The following is a 21,904-nucleotide window of genomic DNA, read 5'->3' on the forward strand; positions in this document are numbered from 1 at the left end:
ATTTTGTTAGTTGATACCTATTAATATGTATGTTACAAGATCTGAACCGATACCACTATGTTAAATAGATGAACCAATATTAGGACATTTAAAATATAGTAAGGTTAATGTAATATTTACATTTTAATTGCATTCAATCTGTTAAATTAGGCCTGTAAGTTTCTACAAAGACAGAATATTTTTAAAATAATGAAGAAAATCAAAGCTTAAACCAGTCTTGTATAAGTAGGTATAGAATTTATTACTCCTGAAAGAACAAAGATACAAAATACATGTGAAAACTACATAAAGATCTCTACAAAGTGAAATTAGAAAGTAAGAAAAGTGAAAGTACAGCAGTTACACAGAAAGGTATGGCATGCATTAAAATATTGTAAGTTCATAATGTTTTTAAGTGCAAATGTTCTTATATCAGCTTCCATTGAAAAGGATGCAAATTGAATTCCATCTTGTACACTCATCAAAAGGACATTGACACAGATATATAAATATGTACATAAACATGTCTTAAATACACTTTGTGTGTTCTCCTATGGAGGCATCTGGATTACAAGTCTGTTTAAAATCTAATTTAAAGAATTAAACTGGTAGCATTTATAGAACATTTTGCAACTACTGTTAAGATAGAGCTTGTTTTGTTTTGTTAAGAGCAGCAGGATGCAATAGTTCACATTGCCATTTGTAAGCATGTAACAATCAAAGAAATATTTACAAATCATTGGCAGTACAGATAAGAAACAGGATCAAATACTCTCTGTAAAAAGATAAATAATTCAAATGTATATTTTCACATCACAAAGAAATGTGAAACAAATCATGGCACTGAAACATCAAAAATAACTTTAGCACAGAAACCTTTTCTTATATTTTTCATTAAAGAGTACAGTACAATGACTGTAAAATGTAAATGCCACAACACTCATAATCTATCACTTCTTGTTTCTGGTAATAGCAATTATTATGAGTTCATGTTTATGAGGAATAATACTGATCCGTGATACTGCTGAAACTTACATTCTAATGTCCTCCATTTTCTTAAAAATGGTCTGCTATAATAAGCTGTTTCAAATATGAAAACTTTGGGAATTATATTTTAATGCAATCTATTGCTTTGGGTACCAAAGGAGAAAAGAGAAACAGTGTAAGGGTTATATTTTTAGATAAAAATATAATTTATTAAAGATTAAAAATATTCAAGATTTATCCTGTTTCTGTTTTACTGTAAACAGTGCTGCAATTTTCAACATATATTTAGAGTTCTTCCTACAACACCGGAACTGCCAAATGTTTTTTTTTTTTAAAAAATAGTGTGTGTGTGGGGGAGGAAATCATTAAACTTGTGATACTAAAAACCCTAATGATTTAATCTCATTGTTACTAATGGTTCAGAAAATGTTACTGAGTCACTGGTAAGCAGGTCAGATATTTCTATTTAAGTATTGTGTGATGTATGAGATTAAACCGTAAATTACTTAATTATAGCATCAGAGGAGTAGCCATGTTAGTCTGTATCCACAAAAACAATGAGGAGTCTGGTGGCACCTTAAAGACTAACAAGATTTATTTGGGCATAAGCTTTCGGGGGTAAAATAACCACTTCCTGCATCTGAAGATGGATAAAAAACCACCACTGTGCATCTGAAGAAGTGTTTTTTTTACCCACGAAAGCTTATGCCCAAATAAATCTGTTAGTCTTTAAGGTGCCACCAGACGCCTCGTTGTTTTAATTATAGCAAATATTGTGTTTGTTTTTTATTGTGTGCATTAAAGTCTCACACTGAAAGGTCACTTGCAGCCTTTCATTTTGTTTAGCACACACGTACTCAGTCCAGACAAAAATATGTTTTAAAGGCAACCAGAAATGTAACTTAACAGTGAATAAAGGAATAAAACTTATTTAAAATTAAAATGTAATGTGCAGAGATAGTTTTGTTTGTTTGTTGTAGTGATAAACAATATAAAGGGAAGATAATTTTACATAAAAGGAAAGACTATTAAAAACTAGAAATACCTGAATTGGATCTTTGATATCCAGAATTTTCCTGATTACCTGCCAGTGGAGTTGGTGGTGGATAGTTGGCTTCTGTGAGTTTACTGATATCTGATCGTGGTGTTGGTGGTGGCGGCAGTAAGGTGCTGTTAGGGCTACTAATATCTCCTTCAGCCACAAGAGTCAAGTCTGCTACATTTTCATCATCTATAGTCTGTATGCCTTCAGCCTGTAATTCTCTTGATTGCCTTTTCCATATTGTTGTATTGTTTTCCTGTACATGTGCAATTGGAGACAATGGGGCACTAAAAGGAACATCGTAAGTCTTCTGACTGTTGAGCGTTGTCAAAGCAGACTTATGTTTATTTTCTGAATGACCTGTTTTCTTAATTGAATTTTCATTACAGTTTTGCATAGACTCCCGTTTTCCACTTGGCTGTGCACATTTATCCTTGCCATCATTTTTTGCAATTCTCTTGCTGAGACCTTTAGAGCTCACTGGTGTAGATGAGGGTGGTTCTTGTCCACTGGGAGGTAAACAAAGAAAATCAGGTAGAACAAGGTCTTCTTTCCTTAGCAGCCCACGTTGGTCATCTGCTCTGTTACTTTGAGCTTTGGATATGAGTTCAAAAAACTCTATTTAGAAGAAAACCCAAAATTGACAAATTTTTGTCAGAAAATGAAAGCCATTAAAATGTCAACCATTAGCATATTTATTCTCAATGAATACCTTCAGTTATTTTCAATGCTGCCTTGAAATTAGATTTTATATTAATTAGGAACTTTTTCAATTGCAGCAATGTTCACTAGCAGCATTATAATTAAGATAATCAAGATTGCTACTGTAAGCAGTTTTGCAATTTAGAACAGCTGCATTTCACTCTGGGCTAAAATTCTGCATACCAAGTCTGCGTCCTAAACAAATTTTTTATTTTACGCATTAAAAATGAATCTTTATGTGTTTTTAATTCTTATTACATAACAAAGCTTTGGTCCTACTGAAATTTAACGGATTGTAAGATTAGGATGCACATTTGTATATTCTAAATGCTTCTTTGCACACCTCAATTTAAAAATAGTCAGCTCTCTGAAAGCTTATTGGTCCAGAATGTAGACAATCCTCTTACAAGACTTTTTTTTTCAGTTTAATAATAATGTGTCAATCTGGAACTTTTAGCCAAAACTTTGAATCTCATTGATGGAGTAGATTTAAGAGAAAAATCTTAGTTTTATCATAATGTTGTTTTGTGATTTAATATAATTTATATATGTGTAACTGATACACATTTAGGATAATTCATTATTTTGTTCTGGAAAGCCTCAAAGCTTAGCAACCAGAAATTTTAGACCTTGAGCCAAGAAGGATACCGCTCCCAAAAATGAAATAACTTAACTCCCAATGATAACTTAACCCTTTGGTACCAATCACCCAACTGCTTCAAAATTGCTAAAATGGGACCTTCTCACATCCCCCTTACTCAGGAAGAAGGGCAGGATTACACCCTGGTCAAGCTCCAGGAGCTATTCTATCTTTACATTTCTGGAGATTAAAGTTCAAACTCATTTTAGGACCCACGTGAAATCAGTTTTGTGGTTTCAACCCAGTTTACACTGATTGTCCAAATAAAAAAAATCAACAAATTTCACTGCAAAACCAAAATGTTTAGTTTTAGCAACAATGTTTTTTTGACATAATATAAAGTCATATGTTACACTCCTAGAACTTACTTTACTTACAACTTTCTAACACTACTTTTGGGTGGTTTGGCAGAATCAGTAGGAGTGTTGTGTGAAAATAATTTTCAATAGGTTTGCAAAATGTTAGAAAATACATGGAGTTTGAACCTAAAGCATTTTGTAGCCCCAAAATATAATTTTTGCCAAAGTTTTGCAAAATGGCAGTATGCACATCAAAACATAAAATATTTCAGAAATGTGTGTGTTTTGGACAAAAGCTGATTCTTCCTGAATTTTCAAATTTCATAAAGATTTTTCATTAAAAAATGTTCTATAATATTCAATAGGTCTTTCCCAAACTTGGATCAATTTCACAAAAATCAAAATAAAATATGAAAGACTCAGATTCTGAGGTCTTCAAATTATGTTAATATTTCACTTGGCCTCAATAAGAAAATGAATTTATAAGAACGGGTAAAACAAGCTACTCAAGTAGCAAACAGAAATAAATCAATCAAAACGACATTAACATGTTTTGCAGCAACATTCAGAAACTAACAGCCATTCACAACAATGGTTTCAGCTACAGTACTTCCTTGTGTACAAACCTACAGACAGTTATTCACTTATATAAAGTAATTTGTGTGCAGCTTTTTGCAGGATCAGGCCCTTTGTTTGAACATCAGGTGGTAATAATGATGAAATTTAAATTTTTGCCCTAGCTAACATATGTGTTCTGATTTTCACATTTTATTTTGAAGCTAGTGGGATAGGAAACTGTTTCAAATAATCCTTGAGATTGGGGGGTGAGAGGGAGTAATATATAAAGATATCGACCCTTAAAATGATCTTATTCCTTCACCTCCCTGTGACCTTTATTATCTCTCATTTTTTCACATCAGAAAACATACACGGAAAGGCAAATTCTGCTGTCATCAGTGAAATCCCCATGAAGTGATCGTCTCTCAAAGATGTAATTTAGGGAAGAATTTGGCTCAGAAAATGCAAAATGACCAGTTATGGCACAGCCTTGTCTCTTGTACCATTTCTAGCCACCTTTACAGAACATTTACTGAATGAAAAGTAATCTTTCTGTTCTTGTCCACCACCCCACACAACCACCACCAACCCCTTTTCAAGTAGTGGTAATCTGGCTATCATAGGCTAAGGATAAAATTGTCAAGTGCCAAAGTGATTTAGGAGCCTAAGTCTCCCTTTCAAAAGTAACTTAGGCCCTTAGGAGCCTATGAGACTTTTGAAAAGGGGATCTAAGTCCAGACTTTAAAAGTTGTTTAGGCACCTAAAGATGCAGATAGACATCTAGTGTGTTTTCAAAAGTTCTTAGGCATCTAACACCCATTGATTTCTCTGGGAGTTAGTAACCTCAGCCCTTTTGAAAATCCTGTTAGGCATCTTAAGATGAGATAGGTGCCTACATACCTTTAAGAACCTGCAGGCATGTTTGAAAATTTTATCCTAGACTTCAATAAATTAGCAGTTCAAAGTTAACAGCAACAAGCGTATAAGGAACTTGCCTGTTATTTTCGTCATACAGTGATAAATGCACAGTCCTTATGATTTCCACAGTCATGAATTGGAATTATCATTTTCCCTTGAACACTAATGTTATTACATATACTTAAAAAGTTGACATACCCTCTGCTTCGTCCAAATTAATTTTCTGATATTTTTTTCCCCCAATCTTTGCAAGAGATTCTTCTCTCTTTGATAGCCGAGCATCCCTAGCATTTTTTCCATTTTCGCCTTTTATTTTAATTGAATTAGACTTTCCTAGAGTTCTTCCCTCTCCCTGCATTAGAAGGAAAGTTAAAGTACTTCTTACAATTAGGATATACCACAAAATGTGCGTAATAGATTCTAAGTGAATAAAAAGGATATTTTATAAACAGCTCTCTCTGATTAAAAAATACAACAAATGTTATAGCTTAACCATTACAAAAAAGATTTAACACTGCACACCAAAAAAGAAAAAATCCCATTTACAAAGAGCAAATTGCTTGCACAGCAAAATTTACATTAAAGTAGTAGGCTCAAGTACTTGCCTTGGCTTTCCAAGAAAGTTAATGGGTTTTGATAAAGATGATCCACTCAGCTGATATAGAAAGCCAAGAATATAAAAGCCATAAAACACTCACTGCTACTCAATTCATGGTTGCACACTGGTGAAAAAGCAGGATTAAACCCCCACAGATGAAGTCTGACAGAAAGAATAGGATGATTTATAGCTGCAGCCAATTCAATTAGGTAATCTGGACACTGTTTTTAGCATAGATACCTGAAGCTTCTACTTTATGATGAGAGAAGAAAATAAAAGGTAATCTGAGTGGCAGAAATCATTTAAGAAAAACTTACTGTAGATGACTGATTTCTTGAAGTAGAAGTTACAACCGTACTTTGTTTTACTGGGGCGCCTTTTTGTCTGTCTGTGAACATTAAACATAAAAATGTCTTCTATAATTATAAACATATCACTTCAGCAGAATATTAACATTTAAAATACAATGACACATAAAATACCCTGCTATGGGGCCCCCCAGAACAAGCTCTAGTAAAACCAGGGAAGATCAAACTTGACATCCCCAATATTTTTAAGTTAAATCAAGCAGAAAACAACCTAGTCTTTCCTGGATTTTCTGGGCTCAAATCATATGTATTATGAGTTTTTACACCTTTACTGAAAAGATGTGGCAGGGGTCAAAAAACTAAAGGGAAGACAGCTTTTCTTCACAATATTGAGTACAATAGCTGCTAACAAAATACATGAAAAGCAATGAGTGAGTAAAAATCTCTCTTCCTCTCTGTTCCTAAGCTTTCAATTTTCTTGACTTCTGTGATGACATAATTTCACTAGATCTGCAGTCACAGGGTTCAGTTTAGATGAAAACTGAGTCTTTTTTTAAAAACAGGAGATGCAGAAAAATGCATTAAGAAACCCCCAAATCCTTTCATATCTGCTTTGTGCATCAACTGCCCTTTGGGAATCTCCATTTTTTCTCCATACACTGTTAAATTAAGCTCAGGGCTGCTTTAATTTACATCTGCCTGCAACAGACACAAAGGGCCAAAACCAGCTCAGGATCAGCTTGATGTAGGTTCATCCTGACAAAGCACTCTCTCTTTAATCATGCCTCTTTTTCCCTGGTGTATCAGGAAGCATATGTGGCATGAGAATGCCTATGTTGATTCTATGCTGCTCCAGGATCATCTTTCTACTGTGGTGATTCTGTGATGATTTACGAATGTTTAATGCCCAAAATAACTTGGCGGTGTAGAAAGAAGTGGGTCATTTGTGCCTAGTTCCTATATAACACTACCAATAGGGTTATAGAAGTTTTAAGGTAAATTACATTTTGTGGTCTGTCTCTCTTCAAAATGATTGGACAGATGACTCTGGTCCCCAAACAAAGTGATAAAATTTGACTCCCCTTCCCCCCAGCCAAATACAGCTCTCTTTATTTTACTCATTTCCCCTTCGAGATCCACCATTCTAAACATTTATTTTAATCTAATCTAAATCCATTAACAAAATCATGTGATTTTTACCTATAAAGGGGGATACTAATGGTACATGGAACCTTTAATCTACAGGCCCCTGTTCTGAATCCAGTGAAGGTCAGTAGTGACAAAAAATAATTATTTAACTGCTGTTCTCTGGTCAATTTGAAGTGAATTAAGTCTTAGTTCAGCTTCTATTTCACAGAGATCCACCACCTCAAAAATCACAACTGGCACTCTTTTGCCAGTCTCTGCAGAGCCCAAGGATTGCATAGAGATGGAGACTGCACTGTCTTCTCACCTTACATGATCCATCTCTCCAGCAGTTGTAGCTGATACCCTAAGTTGTACCTGTCCTGTGGTAAAAGAGAGAACTTCATTCTCTAATGAACTAAGTGCTTGTAGGGTACTAAGGAGAAAAAATATTTTTTTTAAGAGTTACAAAATTTGCTACAAGATGAAAAGTCACACATTTACCTTTAATTCCTATAAAATGTTTTCCCATTCTATCCTATAAATCAAATCCTTCATCCTAACACTATTTACCTCATGTAATTTTATTTTTTCTATGAATGTAAAGTCAGGCTTGATGAGGCTCGTTACGCACTTCATAAAAACTTTCAGAACCTCTTACCTCTTCCTTTTGATGGCTCTTTTTCATATAATACAACTCGTTGACCATCCAGATTAGATATAGGGACACCAAGATCTAGTGGTTCCTGATCACCATTCTGAAGTTAGATCACAGTTTGTGTAAAATAGAGAAAAACAATGGTTTTCAAAACAACTTGAATTTACAACTTGGTATTTAAAATAGAACACTAGCTAATACAGTTATACTTCAGCGTACCCCCAAGAATCCTCTGCTATCTTCCCTATAATTGTCAAACCAACACTGTCCATAATTGCTTTGATCATAATGGACACGAGTCATTTTTCTGCAACGTATTATGGACTGGCCAGTCTGACAACCCAACGGTAGACCTATAAGCTGTCAACAGTCTGGAGCTGATTTCTGTGCTTTCCAGGTTAATAGGGGCAACAGTTTTAATTGCTCTCAAATGACACCTTCTGGCTGACAGAGGAATGGAAAGAATGGACTATGGAGGAGGCTTATGTTCAGCCTTCTTCAGTTGGTATGTTTTGGTCTGAAATGAAGCCTCTTAAAAGGGAGCAGGAATGGGGGGGGGGGGGCACAGAAGGCCAAGACAAAGCAGGCCCAGACAAAGCCATAGTCAAACTATCTGAAGAATGAAGGCTATGACTATTGCATATTCTCATCCCAAAACACAGGCAGTTATAGAATACATTTTCATGCATAAAGATGAGCCTATACTAAATTTCTTGGAATACTCTATACTCTTTTCCAGACAAGCAATACTACAGATTTTACACCTGGGGTGGGCAAACTTTTTGGCCTGAGGACCACATCTGGGTATGGAAATTGTATGGCAGGCCATGAATGCTCACGACATTAGGGGTTGGGGTGCGGGAGGGGGTGATGGTTCCAGCTGGGGGTGCGGGCTCTGGGGTTGGGGGCACAGGAGGGTGCTCTGGGCTGGGACTGAGGGGTTTGGAGGGCAGGAGGGGGATCAGGGCTGGGGCAGGGGATTGGGGCACTGGAGGCGGTCAGGGATGCAGGCTCTGGGCGGCACTTACTTCTAGCAGCTCCCAGAAGTAGTGACACATCCCCCCGCCTCTGGCTCCCACGCAGAGGCGCGGCCAGGCAGTTCTGAGTGCTGCCCCATCCGCAGGCACCATCCCTGCAGCTCCCATTGGCCGCGTTTCCTGGGAATGGGAGCTGCGGGGGCCGCGCCTGGGGCGGGGCAGCGTGTGAAGCCCCCCAGCTGAACCTATGCGTAGGAGCCAGAGGGAGGACACACTGATGCTTCCAGGAGATGCATGGAGCGGGGCAAGCCCCCAATCCTGCTCCCTGGCAGGAGCTCAAGGGCCATATTAAAAAGTCTAGAGGGCCGGATGAGGCCTCGGGCCGTAGTTCACCCCACCCCTGTTTTACACCAAAAGATACTTACTAGTTTTGCCACAAGTTCATTAAGATTTAAGCCATATTTTGCAACCACAGGCCGTAGAACTTCCGTTACTGGCTTAGTGGGTTTAGCCTTCAAACCAACTGATCTATTGATTGGAACAAGATCCAGCCTGAAACATATCAAATGTTGCAATAAGTGTTTGCTATTCAAATAAACCAAAAGTGAAAATGTTTGTAATCGAATCTAGGAACCAAATAAAGTGAGTTTGGATATAGTGTACTTCCATTAATAAGCAAAAATCCTCCCCACTCTTCTGCAAGCGCAGAGCACCTTCAGCACAGTGGAATCATTGCTGTTTCAGCAGACAGAGTGAGGAAAGGTCAGGAGCCCACATACATCTATAGTGACTCCTAGTGTAGCTACACAGAGCCTCCAGTCTTTTACCTCTTTCCATGGAGGCTACTTGGACCATTATGATACAGCAGCTGTGGAGTAACTCTGTTCCTGTTCTACTGACTGGTATGTCAGGGCAGGCTCTGTGTAATCTGCTGAGACAAGTGGAACCAGCTGGGTGGATGATTGGGAAGAAATATAAACCCAGGGAAGAGCTCAGTGAGGGGTGGCTAGCCAGGCAGGAGAATAGGAGGGTTGTGGCTCTGTCTCTGCTGGCTGACACAAGCCTCAAAGGCCAGAAGACCCAGTGAGGGGTCGAAGCGGGGACCGGTGTTGGGGGAATTGGGACTGTAAAGCCATTGTAAATAAAAGAAAACAGGTGAAGCACCTACAAGAGGCGTCTGAGGCCCTTTCTTTTGCCAGCCCAAGCACAGGGTGCAGGGACAAGGGGAAGGAAACTTGTGCTGCCCTGTGACACGGAGAAAAATAGTTTTCCCACCTCTCCTAAGGAGGTCCATGGCATCCAGCCCAGCTAGTCACGCTGGGCAATGGGGAAAGGATTTGAACCACAGCAAAGTCTAATGAACGTCCCAATTTATCAAACTGAAATGTATAAATTACTATTTCAGATAAAGTAAATTTATACTCAGGATGATACTGTTTTGTGAGAATAATGACTTTGCTATAAGAGGATTGGTATGAAACAGCAGTAAGAACAGCCGATAGAATGTTAACCTGAAATAAATATTAATACACTCCTGTTCAGAATCAATTATATCATTTTATAATGCTTTAGTAAAACCACATTTGGAATAAAGTCTCAGTTTAGTTTTAAGTATCACAACTTATCACAACACGCTGGGCATCACAACATGGGGAATAGATGGCCAGCCCTCTGTGGAGAAAGAGGTGGTTAGGGACTATTTAGAAAAGCTGGACGTGCACAAGTCCATGGGGCCGGATGAGTTGCATCTGAGAGTGCTAAAGGAACTGGCGGCTGTGATTGCAGAGCCATTGGCCATTATCTTTGAAAACTCGTGGCGAACCGGGGAAGTCCCGGATGACTGGAAAAAGGCTAATGTAGTGCCAATCTTTAAAAAAGGGAAGAAGGAGGATCCTGGGAACTACAGGCCAGTGAGACTCACTTCAGTCCCCGGAAAAATCATGGAGCAGGTCCTCAAAGAATCAATCCTGAAGCACTTACATGAGAGGAAAGTGATCAGGAACAGTCAGCATGGATTCACCAAGGGAAGGTCATGCCTGATTAATCTAATCGCCTTCTATGATGAGATTACTGGTTCTGTGGATGAAGGGAAAGCGGTGGATGTATTGTATCTTGACATTAGCAAAGCTTTTGACACGGTCTCCCACAGTATTCTTGTCAGCAAGTTAAAGAAGTATGGGCTGGATGAATGCACTATAAGGTGGGTAGAAAGTTGGCTAGATTGTCGGGCTCAACGGGTAGTGATCAATGGCTCCATGTCTAGTTGGCAGCCGGTGTCAAGTGGAGTGCCACAGGGGTCGGTCCTGGGGCCGGTTTTGTTCAATATCTTCATAAATGATCTGGAGGATGGTGTGGATTGCACTCTCAGCAAATTTGCGGACGATACTAAACTGCGAGGAGTGGTAGATACGCTGGAGGGCAGGGATAGGATACAGAGGGACCTTGACAAATTGGAGGATTGGGCCAAAAGAAATCTGATGAGGTTCAATAAGGATAAGTGCAGGGTCCTGCACTTAGGACGGAAGAACCCAATGCACAGCTACAGACTAGGGACCGAATGGCTAGGCAGCAGTTCTGCGGAAAAGGACCTAGGGGTGACAGTGGACAAGAAGCTGGATATGAGTCAGCAGTGTGCCCTTGTTGCCAAGAAGGCCAATGGCATTTTGGGATGTATAAGTAGGGGCATAGCGAGCAGATCGAGGGACGTGATCGTCCCCCTCTATTCGACATTGGTGAGGCCTCATCTGGAGTACTGTGTCCAGTTTTGGGCCCCACACTACAAGAAGGATATGGATAAATTGGAGAGAGTCCAGCGAAGGGCAACAAAAATGATTAGGGGTCTGGAACACATGACTTATGAGGAATGGCTGAGGATTGTTTAGTCTGCAGAAGAGAAGAATGAGGGGGGATTTGATAGCTGCTTTCAACTACCTGAGAGGTGGTTCCAGAGAGGATGGTTCTGGACTATTCTCAGTGGTGGAAGAGGACAGGACAAGGAGTAATGGTCTCAAGTTGCAGTGGGGGAGGTTTAGGTTGGATATTAGGAAAAACTTTTTCACTAGGAGGGTGGTGAAACACTGGAATGCGTTGCCTAGGGAGGTGGTGGAATCTCCTTCCTTAGAAGTTTTTAAGGTCAGGCTTGACAAAGCCTTGGCTGGGATGATTTAATTGGGGATGGGTCCTGCTTTTGAGCAGGGGGTTGGACTAGATGACCTCCTGAGGTCCCTTCCAACCCTGATATTCTATGATTCTATCAGAGGGGTAGCCGTGTTAGTCTGGATCTGTAAAAGGGGCAAAGAGTCCTGTGGCACCTTATAGACTAACAGACGTATTGGAGCGTAAGCTTTCGTGGGTGAATACCCACTTCGTCAGTTGAAATTATGCAATCTCTCCAAACCTAATAATTGTTTTAGAGAAAGAGTAGCAACATATGGTATAACCATTTTAGAGCTAAAATAATTTGAAAACTGAACAAAACCACAAATAATAAGAGGTTTCAGAGTAACAGCCGTGTTAGTCTGTATTCGCAAAAAGAAAAGGAGTACTTGTGGCACCTTAGAGACTAACCAATTTATTTGAGCATGAGCTTTCGTGAGCTACAGCTCACTTCATCAGATGCATACCGTGGAAACTGCAGCAGACTTTATATATACACAGAGAATATGAAACAATACCTCCTCCCACCCCACTGTCCTGCTGGTAATAGCTTATCTAAAGTAATCATCAGGTTAGGCCATTTCCAGCACAAATCCAGGTTTTCTCACCCTCCACCCCCCCACACAAATTCACTCTCCTGCTGGTGATAGCCCATCCAAAGTAACAACTCTTTACACAATGTGCATGATAATGAAGTTAGGCCATTTCCTGCACAAATCCAGGTTCTCTCACTCCCTCACCCCCTCCAAAAACCCACCCCCATACACACACAGACTCACTCTCCTGCTGGTAATAGCTCATCCAAACTGACCACTCTCCAAGTTTAAATCCAAGTTAAACCAGAACATCTGGGGGGGGTGGGGGTAGGAAAAAACAAGAGGAAATAGGCTACCTTGCATAATGACTTAGCCACTCCCAGTCTCTATTTAAGCCTAAATTAATAGTATCCAATTTGCAAATGAATTCCAATTCAGCAGTTTCTCGCTGGAGTCTGGATTTGAAGTTTTTTTGTTTTAAGATAGCGACCTTCATGTCTGTGATTGCGTGACCAGAGAGATTGAAGTGTTCTCCGACTGGTTTATGAATGTTATAATTCTTGACATCTGATTTGTGTCCATTTATTCTTTTACGTAGAGACTGTCCAGTTTGACCAATGTACATGGCAGAGGGGCATTGCTGGCACATGATGGCATAAATCACATTGGTGGATGTGCAGGTGAACGAGCCTCTGATAGTGTGGCTGATGTTATTAGGCCCTGTGATGGTGTCCCCTGAATAGATATGTGGGCACAATTGGCAACGGGCTTTGTTGCAAGGATAAGTTCCTGGGTTAGTGGTTCTGTTGTGTGGTATGTGGTTGTTGGTGAGTATTTGCTTCAGGTTGCGGGGCTGTCTGTAGGCAAGGACTGGCCTGTCTCCCAAGATTTGTGAGAGTGTTGGGTCATCCTTTAGGATAGGTTGTAGATCCTTAATAATGCGTTGGAGGGGTTTTAGTTGGGGGCTGAAGGTGACGGCTAGTGGCGTTCTGATTACTTTAAATAAGCTATTACCAGCAGGACAGTGGGGTGGGAGGAGGTATTGTTTCATATTCTCTGTGTATATATAAAGTCTGCTGCAGTTTCCACGGTATGCATCTGATGAAGTGAGCTGTAGCTCACGAAAGCTCATGCTCAAATAAATTGGTTAGTCTTTAAGGTGCCACAAGTACTCCTTTTCTTTTTACAAATAATAAGATTGCTCAGAGTCTTAGCGAGAATCAGTAAATTAATGAAGACGTATCCTTCTACAGAAATCAATCCTACAAAAGTAGACAAGTAACTTATAGATAAAATAAAGAAAATATTAATTAAAATACCGAAGGACTGCTAGGAAATTAAAGTATTTCTAGCTTGAAAAATGTGGTCTGAAAGTACAATAAAGCTAAATAAATAACCTGGTCAAGCAATGCTGAATGGGACAAATAGGTTCATAGAATCAAATACCAGGGTTGGAAGGGACCTCAGGAGGTCATCTAGTCCAACTCCCTGCTCAAAGCAAGACCCATCCCCAATTTTTTTACCCTAGATCCCTAAATGGCCCCTTCAAGGATTGAACTCACAACCCTGAGTTTAGCAGGCCAATGCTCAAACCACTGAGCTATCCCTCCCCCTAACTTATAACAGGTTGACTGTTTATAAGGATGTAAAAACTAATGGGGAGACTATTAAGTTAGTGTGTTCCAAGGAATATATATTATGCCTTTTCTATTTCTAATTCCATTAGTCTTCTCCTTTATTTTCAATACAGTTTCTCCATGTTAAACATTGTATGTGCACCACACCATCAAGCCGGAATTCTTAGAAAACAGTGGCCACTGTAGCCACATATGTACTTCCTCATGGTACCATGTGTTCAGCTGGATGGTAAATAAAAATGGAACTACAATCAAAGAGATATAAAACTGTTATAGACAGACAGGTTGAAGGGGAACAATTTTCTTATTATGCTTGATTGTAACATCAGTATTTCCCCTGTACATCTGAGAAAAAAATTAATTGACTATTGGAGACTGAGATTTGTTATAGATTCCTATAAAGATTAATTCTAAACTTAATATGTAAGATTGCTAGGCAGCGCTCCAGTTTCACATGTAAGAACAGAAACAACGATAGCGATGAACAGAGGATATTTATCTTTGAAGGAAGTATGTTTTAAGTACTCCATTGCAGAGAAGTTAAATTAATTCTTTGCATCAGTCGTCACTGCAGAGGATGTGAGTGAGATTCCCACATCTGAGACACTCTTTTTTGGTGACAAATCTGAGGAACTATACCAGACTGAGATGTCAATAGAGGAGGTTTTGGAACAAACTGATACATTAAACAGTAATAAGTCACCAGACCGGATGGTATTCCCTCAAGAGGAATTCAAATACAAAACTGCAGAACTACTAAGTATGGTATGTAACATATCATTAAAATCAGTGTCTAATCCAGATGACTGGAGGACAGCTAATGTGACACCAGTTTTTAAAAAAGGCTCCAGATGCGATCCTGGCAATTACAGGCCGATAAGCCTAACTTCAGAACCAGGAAAATTGCTTGAAACTATAGTAAAGATCAGAATGATGAGACACACAGATTAACACAATTTGTTGGGGAAGAGTCAAAATGGCTTTTATAAAAGAAAATCATCCCTCACCAATCTATTAGAATTCTTTGACAACTGTTATCTAGTGGAGTTAATGTGCTAAGACTTTCAGAAAGCCTTTGACAAGGTCCCTCACCAAAGTCTCTTGAGCAAAGTACATGGTCATGGGGTTAGAGCAGGGGTGGGCAAACCTTTTTGCCCGAGAGCCACCTCTGGGTTTGGAAATTGTATTGTGGGCCATGAATGCTCACGAAATTGGGGGTTGGGTTTCGGGGGTGGGCTGTGAGGGCTCCGGCTGGGGGTTGCAGGCTCTGGCGATGAAGGGGTGGGGGTGCAGGAGGGTGCTCCGGGCTGGGACCGAGGAGTTTGGAGGGCAGGAGGGGGATCAGGGCTGGGGAAGGAGGTTGGGGGGAAAGAGGGGGTCAGGGGTGCAGGCTCTGGGCAGTGCTTACCTCAAGCAGCTCCCAGAAGCAGCGGCATGTCACCTCTCCATTGCCTATGCAGAGGCGCAGCCAGGCAGCTCTGCGCACTGCCCCGTCTGCAGGCGCCGTCCCTGCAGTTCCCATTGGCTGCGGTTCCCAGACAATAGGAGCTGCGGGGGCGGCACTTGGGGTGGGGGCAGCGTGCGGCACCCCTTGGCTGCCCCGACACACAGGAGCCGGAGTGGGGACATGCCACTGCTTCTGGGAGCCGTGTAGAGTGGGGCAAGTCCCTGACCCTGCTCCCCAGCTGGAGCACCAGAGCAGAGCAAGCCCCAGAACCTGCTCCCCTGCTGGAGCTCAAGGGCTGGATTAAAACGTCTGGAGGGCTGGATGCGGCCCCCGGGCTGTAGTTTCCCCACCACTGGATAAGAGGGAAGGTCCTCTTATGGATCAGTAACTGATTAAAAGATAGGAAACAAAGGGTAGGAATAAATGGTTAGTTTTCAGAATGGAGAGAGGTAAAAATGATCGGGTCTAAATTAGCTATTACCACTCAAGAAAGAGATCTTGGAGTCACTGTGGATAGTTCTCTGAAAACAACCACTCAATGTGCAGCGGCAGTCAAAAAAGCAAACAGAACGTTGGGAATCATTAAGAAAAAGATAGATAATAAGACAGAAAATATTATATTGCCTCTATATAAATCCATGGTACGCTCAAATCTTGAACACTGCATGCAGATGTGGTCACCCCATATCAAAAAAGATATACTGGAATTAGAAAAGATTCAGAAAAGAGCAACAAAAATGATTAGAGGTATGGAAGGGCTTCCATATGAAGAGTGATTAATAAGATTTGAGCTTGGGAAAGAGATGACTAAGGGGGGGGATATGATAGAGGTCTATAAAATCATGACTGGTGTGGAGAAAGTAAATAAGGAAGTGATATTTACTCCTTCTCATAACACAAGAACTAGGGGTCATCAAATGAAATTAATAGACAGCAGGTCTAAAACAAACAAAAGGAAATATTTTTTCACATAACGCACAGTCAACCTATGGAACTCCTTGCTAGAGGATGTTGTGAAGGCCAAGACTATAACAGGGTTCAAAAAAGAACTAGATAAGTTCATGAAGGATAGGTCCATCAAGGGCTATTAGCCAGGATGGGCAGGGATGGTGATCCTAGCTCCGGTTTGCCAGAAGCTGGGAATGAGTGACAGGGAATGGACCACTCAAGGATTACCTGTTCTGTTAATTCGCTCTAGGGCACCTGGCATTGGCCACTGTCAGAAGACAGGATACTGGGCTAGATGGACCTTTGGTCTGACCCAGGATGACCGTTCTTAAGTAGTTTCAGATAATTTAAAACTATCTATTAGCTCAACATTTTTATATATAGCTTGCATGAAGTATTATTTCATTTTGAGATAAATCTAAAAAAACAGATTAATATGTTCTAAAATAATTTTTAAAAAATACATGGGAAATACAGGTGTCCCCCCTCCGGTCTCCTGCTAGTAATAGCTCACCTTACCTGATCACTCTCGTTACAGTGTGTATGGTAACACCCATTGTTTCATGTTCTCTGTGTATATAAATCTCCCCACTGTATTTTCCACTGAATGCATCCGATGAAGTGAGATGTAGCTCACGAAAGCTTATGCTCAAATAAATTTGTTCGTCTCTAAGGTGCCACAAGCATACCAAATGTTATTCTGTGTTACACTCACCTTTATTTTATTGAACAGATATAACTCAGAATGCATTCTGGAGCATTTACATTAGCTGGAGCGGAAAATGTCACAAAAAGATAATATTTTTTCTCTTACCGAAATAAAGTACGCTTTTCTAAACGTAGATCCCGAGAATCCAAGATGCTACTGTCTTGATGCAATACAAGTGGCTATAGAGCATATGGTTGGAACAAAAGAAGAGAAAATATGTTAAATTGGGTACATGTCACTTGTTATATATCATTTAACAATATGTAACAGCTGCGCAGAACAAAAGAAGCCATTTTAAAATTAGCCCAGGAAGAGAGACAGAACTATTATTAAGCTTTGTGTGTATGGCTATTATTGTATTAATTTACAGCAAGCAACATGATTAGTTTCTTTTTTTCTCTGGCTAGTTCCAAAAGACGTAGGGGCCAATTCTGTGAGGTGCTTAGCAATTTCCTACTTCCATTAAAGTCAATGGGTATTGAGAGCTCTCAGCATCTCATACAAGGCCTGGGCACTTAAACATAAGGGGCTGAACAAACAGAATGATACATCAGAAAATACGACAAAATAATGTTGGCAGAAAGATTTAAAAGAACAGATTATTTTACAAGGAAGACAAGTAAATTAGGATCATAGTCACAGTTTTTAAATCTAGAAGGAATCATTAGTCTTATCTCTTGCATAACACTAGACAAAATCTTCATCAAGCCCATAACTTTTTTGAACCATAGCATCTCTTGTACAAAGATATCCAGTTCTGATTTAAAGACTTCAAATGATGGAGAATCCATCACCTCGCTTCATACATTGTTCCAATGGTTAAATACTCTCACTGTTAAAAAAAGTACACCTTATTTCTGATCTGAATTTGTCTAGCCTCAGCTTTCAATCACTGGATCTTGTTATGCCTTTTTCTGTCAGATTAAAGAGCTGTCTATCAAAAACTTCTTCTCCATGTAGATACTGTAGGTTGTTATGAAGTCACTGCTTAAACCTCTCTCAGACAAACTTAACAGACTGAAGTTCTTAATCTCCTCCCTCTAAGGCATGTTTTCCAGACCTCAAATCTTGTAGCTCTCTCCTGAACCCTTTCCATTTTTTCAATATCCTTTTAAAAATGTAGTATCAGAAATGGACACAGTATTCCAGTAATGATCTCACTAATATTCTTCCATTGAGCAACACACATAAATCCCATTATTGTCAATGTGAAGTCTGAATATAAAGCGGTAGAGTATTCCTCTAAATAATCAATAATCCCATATATGTAAACTGATTAGGAAGTCTGAGTTTTTGAAAAAAAGCATAGGAACATACAGTACCTTGTCTCCTCCAACTAAAAATAGGTCTACTGCAGCTATGTTAATGCCATGTTTCTCACAGAGCCCAGATAACATCTCTTTGACTGAGAATCCTGATTTAACAACCATTTTACAGGACGAGCCATCTGGAAGGTTTATACAGCAGTATTTTGAGGATTTCTCTTTATCAGGTAAAGATGCAGATACCCGAGAGGCATCAGACTTGTCAGAAACAAAAATGAAAGTTAAGAACAAATACACAATATTACAGTCCAACAAATCAAATTAAAAAAGGGAACACATTTTTAACCATGTTTGGGGTTTACCCTTCCTTCAGAATATTTCGATTACCAGGTAATTGTTTTAGAATTATTTCCACTTAAGACAAAGACGCTACCACAGACCAAACTTCACAAATCTAAACATACTTTAAAAATAGTTGAATTTTTGGATGGCGTTTTGCTTTCAGAAAAAACGTGTAAATCAAAGAACTTCAATATCTTGGGGGGGAGGGGTAGTGTGAAAGAGAGCCCACCCTGTAGAGTAGAGTAACTTCTTGTGAAAATATATAAAGCATAAATAATTATAAAGTTGCTTAAGTTACAAATAAGTAACTGTCTACATTAACTAATTATCTGCATATGTAATGTACCACTGTTTTCCTATGACAGCACTACAGATATACGAAGATTCTATGTATAAAATGACTGATGCCTAGAAAAATCAATTTTCTCAAAAATTTTCTGCCACTTTATATACATCAACCAACGTCCTACAAGTAGAAATGCATCACAGAGAAATGGAAGCTGGTAGTCTATGGTCCAGATTCACCCACACAGGTGGCAACAGGCTCCAAATTATGCCAAACTACACTTCAAGTGCAGCCACCCCAGGAAGGGAGAAGTCAGCCCAGGGGGAAAGCAGGAGGCAGTACCACACTGCCTTCCCTGAAGTTTCCATGCAGCGTTTCTCAAGCTGGAGTCCACGTACCGCTGGGGGTCCCCAAGTGTACTCCCAGGGTTCTGTGGGCCCCGCTGATCAACTCTTCCCCCTCCAGAGGTGCCGTGGGGCTAAGGCAGGCTCCCTACCTGCCCTGGCTCTGCGCCACTCCCGGAAGCAGCCAGCACGACCCTGTGGCCCCTGGGGGAATAACCGCTGGGAACTGCCCTACCAAATTCACAGTTCAATTTGACAAATTGCACGGTCATAGGATTTTAAAAATCTTACATTTCACGGCTTTAGATATTTAAATCTGAAATTTCAAGGTGTTGTAACTGTGGGGGTCCTGACCCAAACAGAGGTAGTGGGGGCAGTCACAAGGCTATTGTAGGGGGTCACGATATTGTCATCTTTACTTCTGCACTGCTACTGGCAGCAGGGCTGCCTTCAGAGCTGGCTCCCAGCCAGCAGCCATGGAGCTTCCTGCAGCCAGGGAAGTTCCCAGAGGTGGGTCTGATCTGGCCCTGGGAGTGGCCTGTGCAAGGGAAGAGAAAGTCCTGTCCCTCCCTAGCCCGGCAGCTCAAGCTCATCGCACAGTAGGAGCCCCCAGCCCAGACCGTCCCCGGGCCCACTGTTTCCCCAACCTATAAGGCCGGCCCTGCTCCTCCGAAAAGTGATGACCCTCTCCCATACCATGCGACTCTCACTTCTGCACTGCTGCTGGCGGCACTGCCTTCAGAGCTGGGTGCCTGGCCAGAATCCACAGCTCTCCAGAATCCAGCTCTGAACACAGCACGGAAGTAAGGGTGTCAATACCGTGACCCTCCTTCAGTACCCAGATTTCACGAGGAAAACCAGATTTCACAGTTTGTGATACGTTTTTCACGGCTGTGAATTTGGTAAGGCCCTAATTATAGCCACGAAAAGTCATCTTAGTACACACAAAGCATTGTTTTTACAAGGTAATATTTTGAAGTATTTAATAAACACTCAGTTTAAATAGATGCTACCAATATGGCTCTTCACTGTTTATTTCTCTGCTTGCTCACTAGCATCACATATATCAACAAGAATCTGTCTGATTCTTAGAATCAAATTTGTAAGTTAAACAGGTACTGTCAGGATAAAAAAGGATATTTTAAAATTATATTCTTTTATACACTTTGTTAAAATTCACTTTAAATCTAGGGTTATATTAAATTTTAAGTTTACTTTTCATTATTTATATTGTTTACTTTGTGCATTTCATTCAGCTTGGACTGTGAAGGTGGAACTACATTGTTTATAACTACTGTGTCTTCACTTCTTGTTTCTCCACATATGAGCATGTGTTGTGGTGTTTTAGTTGCAAATGCTGCTGGGGAATGCTTCACTCTTTTATCCCTCAAACACTGGGAACAGAGTCAAGCTACAGTGATCAGGAGGAGGGACACTCAGCTTTGGGGCTGGAGAGAGCTGGGGCATCAAGGAAATGAGCTGAAACTCATATATAGTCAAGAGGAAGAGGACCCAAAAAGCAATTCAACAGGCAATTGTTCATGGCAGAGTTAAGAGCTGCAGTAGCTGGGAGGCAAGGTGGGTCAGTTTGTAAAGAGCTTTAGTGTCCTTGGATTGAAAGACCCTATAAAACCTTTATTATAATGTCCAAAGGAACAGGAGAGTTGGGGTAGCTAGGAGACAGGATAGCTTGTAGATGGCAGTACAATTTTAAAAAGCAGGTATATGAAATGCATAAAAGAGATATTTATCCTTCGATTATAAGCAAGATAGTTTAGGATCACAAGTAGCACTATAAGTGTTCTTTAAACATATTTAACTATTCATCTGACAACCTGTTTAAACAACCAGACCCTTCTTATTTCACAAAATGAGTATAGCTATAAAAAAAATTTAAAGTTCAGTCCAAAAAGTATTATGAAATTTACATTCAAATACATATATACATTTTGTTTATTTATACTATTGCAGAAAAATGGGGCTATTATTGATTTCCTAGGTAACAATCACTCCCATTTTTTTTCATTCCTCTCATACTATTTGATTCGAAGGAGCTGGCCCTTACCAGTTCAAGACTTGCAGCTGACGACATAGAGCCTTGTGATTCACGTCTGCAAAATAATCCGTTGGTATGCATAGAATCTGAGAGTGGGAAAAGCAGAGTGATAAGTAGAAATGCTTGCTTTTACTATTCATTAAAGGTGCTACAAAACCTCAAGTCATCTGGCTAAAATATTCATTTTCTGATCTGGGAAAGAAAAATTCCAAATCCTTGTACTATCTTCACATGCTGAACATTTAAACATCTTTTAAATGTAATTATTTATTGCTTATATAACACTACAGGTGTTCATGGCTTTTTGAAAAGACAAAGTCCCTGTTCTTGGAGGTAATTGCCTATATTTTAAAAAGTGACTACCAATTTACAATACCTTCAAGGTGC

At 39.9% G+C, this 21,904-nt stretch overlaps 1 protein-coding gene across 4 annotated transcripts in view; it reads right to left on the reverse strand.

Annotated features, from left to right (window-relative positions):
- Positions 1 to 229: 229 nt before the first annotated feature.
- RGS12 (regulator of G protein signaling 12) overlaps positions 230 to 21,904 on the reverse strand; it is a 173,154-nt gene continuing 151,479 nt past the window's right edge. For 3 of the 4 annotated variants that reach the window (XM_077815887.1, XM_077815889.1, XM_077815888.1), the window contains 8 exons: positions 21,527 to 21,603; positions 18,547 to 18,747; positions 17,330 to 17,403; positions 9,217 to 9,343; positions 7,818 to 7,914; positions 6,041 to 6,111; positions 5,324 to 5,477; positions 230 to 2,626 (listed from right to left, as the gene is read on the reverse strand). In XM_077815887.1, the coding sequence (XP_077672013.1) occupies positions 1,995 to 2,626; positions 5,324 to 5,477; positions 6,041 to 6,111; positions 7,818 to 7,914; positions 9,217 to 9,343; positions 17,330 to 17,403; positions 18,547 to 18,747; positions 21,527 to 21,603 (1,433 nt within the window). In that variant the 3' untranslated portion in view covers positions 230 to 1,994. The remainder of the gene's footprint in view (positions 2,627 to 5,323; positions 5,478 to 6,040; positions 6,112 to 7,817; positions 7,915 to 9,216; positions 9,344 to 17,329; positions 17,404 to 18,546; positions 18,748 to 21,526; positions 21,604 to 21,904) is intronic. The other variant, XM_077815891.1, reaches the window with a different exon arrangement.

Source organism: Eretmochelys imbricata, chromosome 4 (genome assembly GCF_965152235.1).
Source record: "Eretmochelys imbricata isolate rEreImb1 chromosome 4, rEreImb1.hap1, whole genome shotgun sequence".
Classification (NCBI taxonomy): domain Eukaryota; kingdom Metazoa; phylum Chordata; order Testudines; family Cheloniidae; genus Eretmochelys; species Eretmochelys imbricata.